At 44.5% G+C, this 14,046-nt stretch overlaps 1 protein-coding gene across 2 annotated transcripts in view; it reads left to right on the plus strand.

Annotated features, from left to right (window-relative positions):
- The window catches only part of ADAMTS18 (ADAM metallopeptidase with thrombospondin type 1 motif 18), a 137,218-nt gene that overhangs the window by 79,268 nt on the left and 43,904 nt on the right, over positions 1-14,046 (plus strand). For both annotated transcript variants that reach the window (XM_047712341.1, XM_047712340.1), the window contains 2 exons: positions 3,881-4,029; positions 10,249-10,421. In XM_047712341.1, coding sequence (XP_047568297.1) covers positions 3,881-4,029; positions 10,249-10,421 — 322 coding nt within the window. The remainder of the gene's footprint in view (positions 1-3,880; positions 4,030-10,248; positions 10,422-14,046) is intronic.

Here is a 14,046-nt window from a genome sequence, read left to right on the forward strand (position 1 = left end):
GGTCACTGTCTAGGTTGTACCAGAAAACCATTAGCCAGCAAGTATGGTCAACCCTCAGAACCATCACTGATATGGAAGATTTCTGTGTTTTGGACAAAGAGCATTCATATATTTGTTTCTGGGTTTTTTTCTCCTTAGTAGCCTCTGGAGGGAGAGGTGCATTTGATATTGCAGTAAATGACCCAGATTTGGTGCATTCCTTTGAAAGATCATGATCGAGAGCTAGAAAGGGGAGTATGGAGATGCTCCAGATTCTTTGATCTCTGATTGAGCCACAAGAAGTAGAGAAGACTCGGTCATTTATAGTGAATTCAATCACACAATAACTTACCGACTTTTAGGCATCAGAGACAGGAGGCTCTGGAGATACAAAGATGAATAAAATTCCATTTTATCTCTTCAAGAACTCCCAGTCCAGTGGGGAAACCTGTGCAGAAGCCGATAACCTTGACTTTCTCTTTAAATGGACCTCCTTTAAGCCCCAGGTTGCTGTCAGTGCTCAGGTTTAGTGCACATTTAAAATGAAGTACCGTGAGCAGGTACACTGAGATGGGTGTTGGAATGCAAATCAAAACTCCTCAGTTGGACGGGAGAGAGACTTTCTGTGAGAAATTAACGATAACGGCAAAAATAGAGGCACACAAAAATCAACGTGTTCAGAAAATGCTTACTAATATTTGTTGAGTCCTTTATTCCGAGTCGCTTAAGAGATTTGCATTTTTTAACTCTTTGATTTTAAAGAAAATAAACTTTATAAAAAATTGAGGTATTATGTGCAGCTTTCCATCAGAAGTACCCGTCTTAGAAAATTCCAGTAAGGATGATCATGGAAAATGTGCACGGAATGTTTTAGGTGTGATGAGGCAAAATAGTGAAATAATTAATTGGACATACAGGCACTGCTCAAGGCATTTTAATTTTTTTGTTTTTTAAAGTATTTATTTATTAGAGAGGAGCATGAGTGGGGGTGGGCAGAGGAAGAGGAACAAGCAGACTCACTGCTGGGCGGGGAGCCTGACTAGGGGCTCGATCCCAGGACCCTGGGCTGGAGGCAGCCCCTCAACCGACTGAGCCACCCAAGTACCCCATCGCTTTTATCTTTATAGCATCATAATTGAGGACTTGCAACTCGAGGATTAGTGGGTATTTTTTCATTATGAAAGCAACAGCATTTAACATAAGGGGAGTGTACAAGAACAGATTGATCCGCTAAGTGAGGAAAGTAAGTGCCAAGTGGCACAGGGCTAAAGTTTTATGACCTAGATCACCAGAGATGTAGTTCCACGGGCAGGAAAGTGCCCCTGGATTAGACTTGAGTTACTATAACCTGAGACAAATAGGGCCAGAAGTAAGAAAACAGATGTCCTCAAGCCACTCCCTACCTCATTATTTTAAAAAGACCAGATGGCAGTTCTAAATACTTTAGGAACACCCCTTGACTGAATGGGGGAAGCCCCCCCCTTAGCAGAAAGCGTTCAGATGCGTCCCGTCCATCATCGCCCCGGCTTAATCATCACCGTATCCACATGCGAGGTTCTCGGACTCTTCCTCCACTAGGGGCCGACCCGGCTTTTCATTAGACCATACACCCCGTGAGGCCAGGACCCTGTCTTATGCTTTCTCTCAAGTGTCCCACGGAGCAGCAACTACTCCCTGTTTTGTCCTGTTGTCCCTGGAACCTAGCGGAATCCTTCCCCTTCTCTCCCGAGTCCCTGGTCATTTAGTGCTATTTGGACCATGAATGCTCAGTAGGTGTGTGAGGATGTGAAAACCACCTACGTTTATCTAGTTAGATGTGCAGGGAAAGAAGGGCTTGGTTTGCTGTCAGTCATAAAAGGTGTCTGCCCAGTTATGGCCACTCAGTTTGAAATTAGAAGAAGTACATATTTACGTATGTATGGAGAGAGAAAATTTTATGTGTAGAACTTTATAAATGTGGATTATGGGCACCCATACACACTTGTATATATAAAATATGTATATTATGAACGAGTTCTACGTGACATAGCACAACTTCACACTTTCCTAAAAGCCTCTGCCGTGAGATCCAAGGAGGATGTGTGTGTGTGTGTGTGTGTGTGTGTGTGTGTGTGTGTGCATTCATGTATTTACTTCTGATTTCTGTACTGAATGAAGGAGCCAGAGGAGACAATCTCCTAGCAACCTAACCTATGAGGATGCATCCTGAAATAAAAGAAATTTAAATTAATTGAAGGTTTGCAACAAATCTGAAAACCATATTTCTTAAAAGAAAAAAAAATTAAGGTTAAGATCTATATATGTGGGGGGGGGGGCGCGGGAGGGGTTGCCTCTGAGGCATGAAGGTTACGTGTCCTATTCAGCAGCTTTGGTGACTGAGCTGAAATCGAGCCTCAGCCGGCGGTGTGGCTGCCCGGGTAGACGTGTTAGCATTTCTTTGCTACATTTCTCTCATCCAGAAAATAGTTATTAACTCCTTAGCGCTTTGGGAGGATTATGTTAGAAAGCACGGGAAGTCCTCCCGCTCCGCCTGCCTGTGCCGTTTCTGGCACCCAGAAGCAGCTTCGTCAGGGGCAGCCTCTGTGCTGTTTCTGGCTCTTGTTCTTTTGTGTCCGCCGCTGAGCTCAGCTGGGAGAGTCCCAGGGATTCCGGGTCGGGAAGATTCTGATTCCTGCTCTCAGTGGCCAAAAGCCTCTCGTGACCAGTCGCTTTCCCCCTAAAAGTGCTCAGTGGTGTTATATGAGTTCATGCAAACTCTGAAAGGGCAATTAATCCAGGGGAAAGACAAATGAAAAACACAAGAAGTAATCTGCACACGGCGAGAATTTGAAGAAAGGAAGCCGGATCTTGACCTGGGCAAAGTGCACTCGCCATGCAATAAACAGCCAAGGAGCCAAATGTATCCCGGGGGAGAGCAAAGATTGGAAAGTCAAACCGCCTCCCCCTGATTCTGTAACTGAAGCCCCACTCCTTGGCAGAGCCCAGCATGGTCCCAACCCCAGCTCTTTGGATCCCACCACAGTGGCTTTTAGGAACATGTGCTGTTACACTAAGTCATGCAGAACTTGCTCATAATAAAAGCACCACAGGAATAAAACCACTACCAAGGGCTAATGCAAGCCCTAAGGACAGAGATGACCGGCCAAACCTGGAATGTATTGCAAAAGAAAAAAAAAAAACGCAGGGGTTAGCCCTGAAAACCCTTCTCACCCTGGCTAGATCAGAGCACTGGGCAAAGCAAGGACCGAGAGCTAATTTGTAAAAGGTACTCGGAGAGCTCAAAGTCATCCGAGGGTCTGGAGTCGGGAACTTTCCTACAGACAAAAGGTCAAAGCGTGTTATCTACAAGCACAGTTTGCCTGGACTGAGAGCTCTGGGGCTTCCTACGAATTGCTCCGTGGGGATGGTTTGGGATACACAAAAACGTTTGCATAATTGTATCTGTTTTTATGATGAGCTCATCAGAATGATGAATTCTGTGTTCTACCTAAAAAAACCCGCGTTTGTCCCTGAGTGAATGACCCACATTGTTCTTGAAGCAGCCTCGTTTCTAGATGGCGGGGGAGGCTCGGTTGTCCCGGGGCCGGGACTCTCTCCCTTGGCTGTTGGGCGGAGTCTTATCTGAACATGTCCCCTCGGCAGCTCACAAAGCATATGATCCTCACCTGCTGCTGACAGACGCCCCCCCGCCCCCCGAGGTCAGCCTTTGAAAACGCACACAGTGGATGCTGGGTAGCCGGGCCTCGGTCAAGGGCCCCCGGCCAAGGGCGTCTGTCAAGGTGTCGTGCGTTCTCCCGTTCACCGACGTGCTTGTGTTTCCCGCTAATGTGCAGGTGTCTGCCTCTGTTTCCCTTCCCCGCGTGGACTCTAACAGGAAACGTGTCCCGCCTTCTTTTCGCAGTGGTGTCGGCAAGGCCAGTGTGTGAAGTTCGGGGAGCACGGCCCCCGGCCCATCCACGGCCAGTGGTCCGCCTGGTCCAAGTGGTCAGAATGTTCACGAACTTGCGGTGGCGGAGTCAGGTATCAGGAGCGACACTGCAATGACCCCAAGTAAGGCTCCCGAGAAAGCCCGGGTTCGTAGAAGGCCAGAATGTACCGTTTTGGTTTTGCTTTGCTTCCGTGCTGGTCTTTAAGTGCAGTTTCCTTCTCCCTCGTGAATCACAACCAAACTGGGGTTTCACAGTTTGCAGATGAAGGCTGCGGGCACTGGGGAGGGGACAGGGGTGTGATGGCCAGAAACCCAGAGCAACAAAGGAGCTGCTGTGTGTGTGTGAATAGGACGATCAGAGACTCAAGTGATAGTCTGAGCTCCCTTCTGAGTCTAAATTCAAGCCACGTGGTCACACGATCAAATGCCTGTGTCGTTGAGAGAGAAGCTTGGCCAGTGGAATGTGCGTGTGTATGTGTGTTTGTGTGTCTGTCTGATGAACTGGAGAAAGTATGCTAATTTTTGCCTTGCGGGAATGTACGTCAACACGTGTTGACAGATCTGCCTGACTTTTCAAGAGAAACCAGAAATCCTAAAAAAAAAAAAAAAAGTGTGTGACATTCCCTGACTGTGAAGATATTGACAACAAATTCCGTTTTCTTTAAGCAGAACACGGTGGGGGCCAATCGCAGCATCTGCCAATGGCGACTGGCCTGCAGTAGCCTGCGGGCACACTCGGGCCCCGGGTGTCCCGGGATTTTGAACCGCTCTGTGTCTTCTTTGAAAACGGAGGTGGTTTTAGGTTCCTTTTCTCTGGTCTCGTCCCCATGTGCAACCTGTGGGAGATGCACACTTCCCGATTGTCACAGGGGAGTAGAGCGAGCCCAGGGTTGAGAGTGAGATCGGACTGCAAATCCTGGGTCTGCCACCTGTTGACTATGCGACTTCGGGAAATCCGCTTGAACTCTGAGCTTGAGTCCGTGTGTGAGGTCGAGATAGTAATGCTTCCTCTGAAGGTTTGGGAGGGATTAGAAGTGGGCCTGTAGAACACCCCCTTCCAGGGAGCATCCAGTGGGCAGTCAGGAAAAGGGTCTGGGGTCTGTGTGGCTTTCATCACTGTCATCCTAAACTCCAGGACGAGTACAGGGTAGCAGAGGATGGGTCCTCGAAAGCGAGGGGAGCAGGGAGGGAGGCCTTACTGATGAAAGTGGACTTTGGAGAATGTGGTAGAGAGAGAAGAGTGCAAGGGGTCCTCGGAAGATGAAGATTTCACTTCGTGGCACTGTTTGAGGGGTGGCTTAGTGCGAGGGGCAAAAAACGCAGCCTCCTAATCCCAGAACCCTAGGTTTGCCTCCTGGCCCTGCCTCCCTCCAGCTGTGTAGCCATACGCAACTTTCCCTCCCTGCTCTAGGTTCCTCACTAGTTAAAGGGGACAAGGAGAGTGCCTACGCCAGCTGGGTTAATATTCGCAAAGCGCTTCTGCAAAGTGCCTGGCCTGTTATAAGCATCGAATGAATGTTTGGTAGATTCAGAATTAAAATAATGAAACTGGAGCAAGAGGAAAATTTAAAGGAGACCTGGCATTTCATCTGAGTCAGCAGCCTGAGCTGAATCTGGAAGGCCAGTTGGTTCCAAAATAGGAGAGGGTCAGAAGACACTTGGGCTGTGGTTTGCTAGGTGCTCTTTGGGCTAGAGCAGGCTAACGGTATTTTTCAGCTTTGACACTATTGACATTTTGGGTTGGAAAATTTTTGTTACGGGGTTTGTCCAGGACACAGCAGCCCCGACCTCTCCCCACTAGATGCCTGTAGGATGACACTTCCTCCCCGACAGCCCCATGATAACCAGAAATGTCCAGAGACTATCCAATGTCCTGTAGGGGGCAAGTTCAGAGAGAGTAACTAGGTGTGATGGTAGACAGGCTTGTGATGCATTTCCAGCTTATCCCAGATTATTAAAACCACCCTCCTCGTACTTTGAATGTAGCCCATATCTTGGATAGGATTCTTAAAATCATTATATTACTTTTCATTTTTTTCAGCCTATTTCACAGATCTGGTTTTCATACCTCACAACATTTTACAGCTCCGTATTTTCCCAAGAAAGAAATAGATTACCTAATTTAATAGCTCTGCTGGTAAAGTGCGTGAATGACACCCCTGGGATTTAAATTAAAATCTCTCTCATATCTGTGGGGCCGAGCACTCTCATTATAATAGGGCATTGTTCACGGGAATATTGTACTGTAATTTTAGAAATGCCTCATAAAAGAATCACCAGTGTAGTTCCATTTGGTGCCGTTTTATCATTTCAACAAGCGTGAGGCTCCTCGGACACTGTTTACTTTAATTATGCCTCACAAATAAAACAAGAACATGAGCAGCCACCCCCAGGCAATTGAATTAGTTGTTCTCTGTTCTTATTTCACTTTGTTGTAGGAAAACTGAGGGATTTTTCCCCTGCCCTCCATTTTAAATTACTGATTTCTTCTTTGCTTCAGTTGAAACATTCAGTCTGTTCACATCACTTCACCCAACCAGCTTCATTTTCTCACGTGAGAAGCAGGAGGACCTTTTATTTCACATTAATGCTGATTTTCCCAGAACGTGTGTTGTTTCATAAAAGTGAACTCCTCCAGGCTGATTCATGGACTTACCCAGCTTTTCGGTTTCCAAAGGGATTAAAGCTTCCCTGGTTCTGGAATGACTGGTACCACACACACATGGCGCTTCTTTTTTCCCCATGTCTGGTGTGGACCTTTTTGGTTTTATTGATTGATTGATTTAAAGGGAGGGAGAGCGAGTGAGCCTGCGAGTGGGAGGAGGGACAGGCGGAGAGGGAGAGCGTCTGAAGCAGGCTCCAAGCTCAGCACAGAGCCTCCCATGGGGCTCGAACTCACAACCCTGAGATCATGATCTGAGCTGAAACCAAGAGTCGGACACTTAACCAACTGAGCCACCCAGGCAGCCCTGAGGTGGACATAATTTTTAATGGATAGAAGCTCTGTTTTCTCCTGAACCCTACCATGCCTCAGGGACCTGGAAACACTTCCCAGTCTACCTAGAACAGACGCAGGAGTTCCAGCCTATTGTCCAATCCAGTTATCTGATGAGTGAGTAACCAGGGCAGGCAGAGGGTCCCAGAGCAGTGATCTTTGCCGGGGTCACTAAGCTCGTAGTGGTAGAGTCGGACCAGGAGCCAACAGTTTTCATCCTTTGACATTCTTTCTGGTTGCCTGACTAGTCAGTTATCACAGTCTAAAGGAGCCTGGCAGAATTTCTATAAAGTCTGTTCCAGAAAATTAATTGCAAAAATTAAAGTGAAAATGAAACATGCAAAGGCATTCTAGAACTTTCCTAAAACGCAAGTCTATTTGAGGAAAAAAAAAAATAATATGCCACTGGAGTCCTAGCTATAGAAAAATAATTGAATTAAATCTCCAGCCCATTTTTCAACCAGTGATTTCCAGGCTCAGGTGGTTATCAAAATCACCAAGTGTGCTTTAAAAAAACACTGATTTCTGGATCCTCTTATCATATATTCTTATTAAGAAAGTCTGGAGGGACCCAGGAGTGAGTCCATCTGTCTGTCTGGCTGTCTGGTTCTGTTGATCAGCCAGCCAATACCGTAACCATTTGTAGCCAGGACGTGATAAATTACGCAGAAGTAAAAACGAATATCCTTTATATCGGTCTCATATAAGGATAAAATCATATTCCCAGACATCTGTTTTCTGACTGTTTATATTTTTGTTTTTAATCTTGTTGCACCAAAGAATGTCATGGTAGAATTTTCTGTCAATTTATCCTAATACTCCTGTTTACAGCTGCAGAAAAAAGTACGTGTATTTGAGGATTTGATGGAAAAGTACAAATTCTTGCTAGTCATTAGAACCAGAAAGCACTTTAAAGTTATGATTGATTTGTGCTAACTCTGCCCTAGATTCAGCCCTGAATTTTTTTAAAGAATGTGTCTCATTTATTTTGTGACCTTTGTTTGTTTTTGTCATTTTATTTTATTTTTTTCATGATGATCAGTGTAGTCTTTAATCCCCATCGCCTATTACCCCCTTCCCCCCACCACCTCCCCCCTGGTAATCATCAGTTTGTTCTCTAGAGTTAAGAGTCTATTTCTTGGTTCATCTCTCTCTCTTTTTTCCCCTATGATCATTTGTTTTATTTCTTACATTCCACATATGAGTGAGATCATATTTCTCCGCATTTCTCTGACTCATTTCCTTTAGCGCAATACCCTCTAGCTCCGTCCACATCATTGCAAATGCAAGGTTTCATCCTTTCTGATGGCTGAGTAATATTCCATTGTATATATACCCCGCCCCCTTTATCCACTCATCTACTGATGGCCTCTGGACTGCTTCTGTACTTTCTCAGCTGTGAAATCTTTACAAACATTATCTCAGTTAATCATCATATCTGCCCCCATTTTACAGGTTAGGAGGTTAAACAAAATTGCCTAAAGATAAGCTGGGAAGAGGCAGAGAATATTTAAATCTAGATCGGTCTCATTATAAAAGGCCAACTCCCTAACCATCGTGCCTGACTGTCTTCCTCTCCCCTGCCGGCCCCTGCAGCCTAACTCAGCTAAATCCAGGTGGAGTGGGGCAGGGAAAGGATCCTGGGGAGTCAAAGGTAGAGGAGCTTAGCTGTGCCCTGTGTCTTGCTAGCTATGTGACCATTATTTGGCAAGTTTTATGAGGCTTCTCACCCATCTTTCACCTCGTCTACAAAATGAAGGGGTGGTATGGAGGTTTTGAGATCGCCATGTTACGGTTTCTGAGTCAAAAAAGTAACCCATGTCGTCCTCTTTTGCTTTCTCGAAACTGAGGAGTCTAAATGAAGATTATTTATAAAATTGCAGACAGAATGTCTTAAACTAAGAAAAGTTTTAAATATGCTTTGTAAAGATGACCAGGAATAGTAAAGCTATGGTGGGGCCCTTTAAGGTTTTTCTAAGTGCTTTTCAGATAATGATTTAAGAAGTCTTCGGGGATTTGATGTAGCACAATGGCTGCTGAATGTTTAAGTAGTTGCTCCAGAGTGTTTTGAAATAGCAAAAAAATCTCTCTCTGGCGGCGTGACACTTCCCGTTTCTGTTGAATCCATCTCAGCAAGCAGTTGCACGAGGATTTGATAAAATAGGTTGAAGCAAATCCAGGGGTGTTTTATAGCATTCTTGTGCTTCCTAAAGAGACAAGGAATTTTAATCACACAAATTTATTAACCTGGAGCCTTCTTTCATGTTACATGTTTGCACTGAGCTTTTGTATGAGATGATCCATAGTTGGGTTTTAGCCTTTGGAGAAAAGCACAAAAAAAAGCAATTGCTTGGGGCCTGGAAGAAGCTGGATAAGCCGTTATTGGTCATTCTCAGTTTGGTTTATGCTCCTTTTTCCTTTAGATTGCTTTCTGGTCTTTGCAGTCTACCTACCAAGAGCTTAAAGAGCCAGCCATTAGATCATAATTATTTATGTTCTACTGGGATTCCCTATTCTGGAAATCCATTTCCCATTGTGCTTGGCAGGCGAGGAACAGGCCACCTACAAAGTTAAAAAGTGATTATGCAGATGAAAACAAGGGAATTTCTGTCCACAGTTGAGGATCAACCAGGGTGAAATATACAATAGTCAGCCAGTAATCAGAACATGGGCTCGGTGACTGGCAGAGCCGGATGGGAGGACATGGCGGATGGGGCTTCCCACTCTTTCATTTCAGTGCCTTGACCTTCTGCGTGGCAGCAGGTGGACAGCACCCTGGAGGAAGCTGGGGGTGTTTAGAAATGGGAGGAAAGCTGGGGAGTAGGTTGGGTCCACATTTGAAGAGCTGTGATACCAGGTTGGGTTGTGTGTGTGTTTAGTGTGTGTAGCACGCAGACACACATCTGTCTACATTAACGAGAACACTCGGGTGCATTTATAAATTTCCCTAACACAGGTAACACGAGGAGTGTCAAGAATGTGCTTTCATCATTCTTTAAAGAAATTGCCAAAATGTAAAACTGGCATCAGAGATGACAAATCAGTTTTCTCTAATATGCCAGTTCCGGTTGCTGAATAGTGGTAATGCCTCCCTAAGAGCTGTATCGGGAAAAGAAAGAGCGGGTCCCTGATGGACGGGTTCTGCCTGCCATGGATACAAGGAAGGACACGGCATATTGTGTCCTCCATTATTTCCTTTCCTGTAATAGACTGTATACATGCAGTGTATACAGGTGGTCACCTTGACTATATACAATGGTCACCTTGACTGTCCCTCCTTACATTATTGTTTGTGACTCATACCCCGCTGTTTGCTTGCATTAAAGCCCTTTCATTTTATTTTTAGGCCTCAGTATGGTGGCAAGTTCTGTCCAGGGTCTAGCCGTATGTATCAGCTGTGCAATATTAACCCTTGTAATGAAAATAGCTTGGATTTCCGAGCCCAGCAGTGTGCAGAGTACAACAGCAAACCTTTCCGTGGATGGTTCTACCAGTGGAAACCCTATACCAAAGTGGAAGGTAATTTGGTCTCTGTACCTCCAACAAATAGGGCTCTATGGGGACAGTAACGGGGATGAACACACGGGGAAATTGCTGCGTACATAAGAGTTTTGGTGTTGACGTCATCCCCTAGACCCGTCCTGACCCAGTTTTGCATTCACTTCCATAGATTTTGTTTATTTTTCCATACTTTTTTTTTTTCACAAGACACCCCTTTTCCCCCACATCTGTAAGCCAAAGGGTTCATGTGTTTGGAATGTACTTATGTTTCTAAACTTACCTTTGACATTCCGGCAATTAAGTCTCCCAGGGTTGTTAATTGCAATTGGTATGAATTGTCCAGACCAAAAACCCGTGAAACCATATATGCCCCATAGAGAAGCCATATTCAGCAATTGACAAGTAGATGATTGCCCACACGGAAGGCCTGTTTGCAGGGTATTACACACACACGCACGCGCGTGTGCGCGCACACACACGCACACACGCACACAGCCAAGAATTTAAAAATGTCTCCATACTGGGTTCCTAGTGCTTATTATTACTTAAAGTTGTGACTTGTATTTTACCTTTTAAATTGAATTGTTTTTGTTTTACCGAAGTATCAAAGCATTTATTTTAGTTGCAATGTACACATTTAATGTGCTTCCCATTACCTTCGCAGACAAAGCTGTCACCGTTCTGATTGTTTGCCTTCTATTATTGCCATTCCCTTGCTTTATCAAAACTCAGCCTTCCTTGCTTGAGAAAGGATAAGAGCGAGCCCCTAGGGGACACAGGTAGAAATGGGAAGACACGGAATGTAGTGGGGGAGATAAGACTAGGGCCATCGCTGGGCAAAAATCTCAAAATGAACACATGTTGTCGATCACCATAGAGAAGCCAGTGGAGTTAGGGGCATAACAAGGGGATGATAGTGCCACTCGGCCCAGGACCAGCCCAGCCATCGCAGGAGCACTGTGTGGTTCTGGGTCATCAGTGGGCATCTCAAAGCACAAGGACAAGCATGAAAATTCAGCAACCACAGTGAGCAGTCTGTAAGTGTCTACTTTTAGGTGTGTCTTTCTTCAAGTAGAAGCTCAGCCCTTTATTATTTCCAGTGTTTCGAGTTGCATTAAGAGAGAATATGTACAGGGTTTATTTATGAGTTTTCAGCCATTTTTTAAAGTAATACTCCATGGTACGCCTCTTTCTTGCTTGATGGAACAAACGTGTGCTTGCGAACTTAGCTTGTCTGTCATTTCTCTCGGACCTCAATGACAAAGCTGCGAAGACATGCATTTCAAAAAAAAAAAATTCTTCAGTAGACTCATATGGAAACTTGCCAAGAAAAAGAGAGAAGGTACCTGCAAATATCCAGAGGTAGTAAACTAGAGAAGGATTTAGAGTAATTGGAAATCACTTCAGAGGACAGACAGGGTTAATTCAAAGGCTAAGACCTTCCCCTCCATGACACCTCCTCAGGGAGGCCTCCCTTGCTAGTTTGCCCAGAATATCCTTCCTTCAGGTAATCCTCCCGTTCCTAAACTGCTCTATTCTTCGTAGCTCTTACACATGCCTGCGTTTACATCCCATCGTTGCTATTCATTATCTCGCTCCCCATAAGAATTCACGTTCCACAGGATAAAGCCTTCATCCATTTTGAGCATGCTTGGGCCTCCAGCATCTGAGAACAGCCCTTGGCACATATTTGTAATTTTCAGAATAAATGAGTGAATAAACAAGCATCAACTGTCCCTAATGGAGGTGTTTCCCGTCTCTGAGTGGCCGGCTCTCCATCACTGGAGGCATTCTATCAGGAACCGTGCGCTGATCTAGTCAGGGCACTGCACAAACAGGTGCCCAGGGACTGTTAGATAGAACACCTGCAGTTGCTTTCATTTCCAGCATTTGAAGATTTCTTGTCTCTTGGTAGAACACGCCCGTCATTCCGTGATTCTTACAGATGTGTGGCTCTTTCCCCCAGACCCTGCTGTCCTTCCTTTTCACTTCCCCTTCTGCTCTCTGCTCTGTTTTCTTGGGTATCCCTTGGTCTTTCCCACATTCATCGCGTCTTTCATTCAAATGCTGTGTTTACACAATGTGTTTTTTGTTAGCACCCTTTAAATAGGTTCTGTGTTCACGAGACAGTGAAGCACATACATTTTGTAACATGTAAAATATTTTTTGGTCTCAAAAGTTTTTCACTAATTTAATGGCAGCCTGACTGAGTAGGGAGCATGCCACTTCATTCAATTGCTCAACGGAGGTTTACTGAGCACTTCTCCCATGGGAGACATTCTGCTAGATGTGGGGGGAACTACACCAAGGAGAAGAGACCCAGCCCAGGGAGACAGAAAAATTAAGACCTTTTGTTTCTCCCTCTTCTCCTTCTGATATGAACTTAGAATCGGGAAACATTGACCATGGCTTGAAGGTCTGATGGCATTCATGCAGGTTGGGAAGAATGAGGGAAGACCATTTATAAATTAGACAGTCTTTGTCTTACAGTAGTGAGGTTTTTGTGTTTCCAATAGACCAGTTGAGAAACTTGCCCCAGAGCCTCTGTGGGTAAAACTGAACTTTTTAGAACTTGTTCATTCCTGGGCATGACCGAGAAAAAGAAAGGGCATCGATAACGTCTTCCGTAACCTCTGATGCAAAAATTACGAGGTGTTTAATAAAGCTATTCAAAGAGATTTCTAGGTAAAGGAGAAACTTTCACTCTATCAACCCATCTGCATATTTGGAACACGATAATCTAACTACTTTCACATTTAAGTTTTGACTTTGTCTTTTATCAAGAGGTTTATGAAGCCCAGCGGTTTGCAGACTGTTTACACGTTCGTTGTACAAACGTTGTCAGGGCTGTTGTGTGGTGTCGCCCACGCACGGTCTCTTGGGAGAAATGTCCTCTGGAGCTGCTGGCCAAGAAGAACGCTTTGTATTTAGGAAATTGGCATAACTCCTTTCTGATACAAGCGCTCTGTAGAAATACTGCATTTTTTTTCTTTTTGCCTGTGATACCAGAGACTTCTCAGGGACTTTATGGTCAATAAAAGTTACATTTTTTAGCCTTTAGGTTTAGTTTATTTGGGTCCTCTTCCTTTTCATGATAGGATTATTCTCTGTATGTTTTTTAAACATAAACCATATGGCCCTTTTTTTCCCCCAAAGGACCTAAAATTTTTTCTCTTAACTGCCTGAATAGATTTTGAAGTAATCCATGTCCCTAATCACAGTCAACAAATTATCGCCTGTGGGCCAAATCTGACCGGTTTTTGTTTAAAAATAAAGTTTTATTGGAACACGAAACACTCCTTCCTTTACATACTGTCAACAGCAGACCATAAGTCCTATGAAGCCTGAAATATTTGCTAACGAAGGAGAGTAGCTGTATAACCCACCAATTATGTGTATTGTGGCTATTACGAAGGGTTAGAAAAATACAATTTTTGTGTGTCAAAATAGTTTTATCTAAATCGCAAACAGGATTCCTGCTTTTAAAAGCACATATATGTACATTTGTACATGCACACCCACACCCACATACAAAACTAGTAACATTTCCCATTTTAGTCATGATTGCTTTCTTTTTTTTTTTAATTTATTTTTTAATTTATTTGACAGACAGAGATCACAAGTGGGCAGAGAGACAGGCAGA

The sequence above is a fragment of the Lutra lutra genome, chromosome 17, assembly GCF_902655055.1.
Source record: "Lutra lutra chromosome 17, mLutLut1.2, whole genome shotgun sequence".
NCBI classification, from domain to species: domain Eukaryota; kingdom Metazoa; phylum Chordata; class Mammalia; order Carnivora; family Mustelidae; genus Lutra; species Lutra lutra.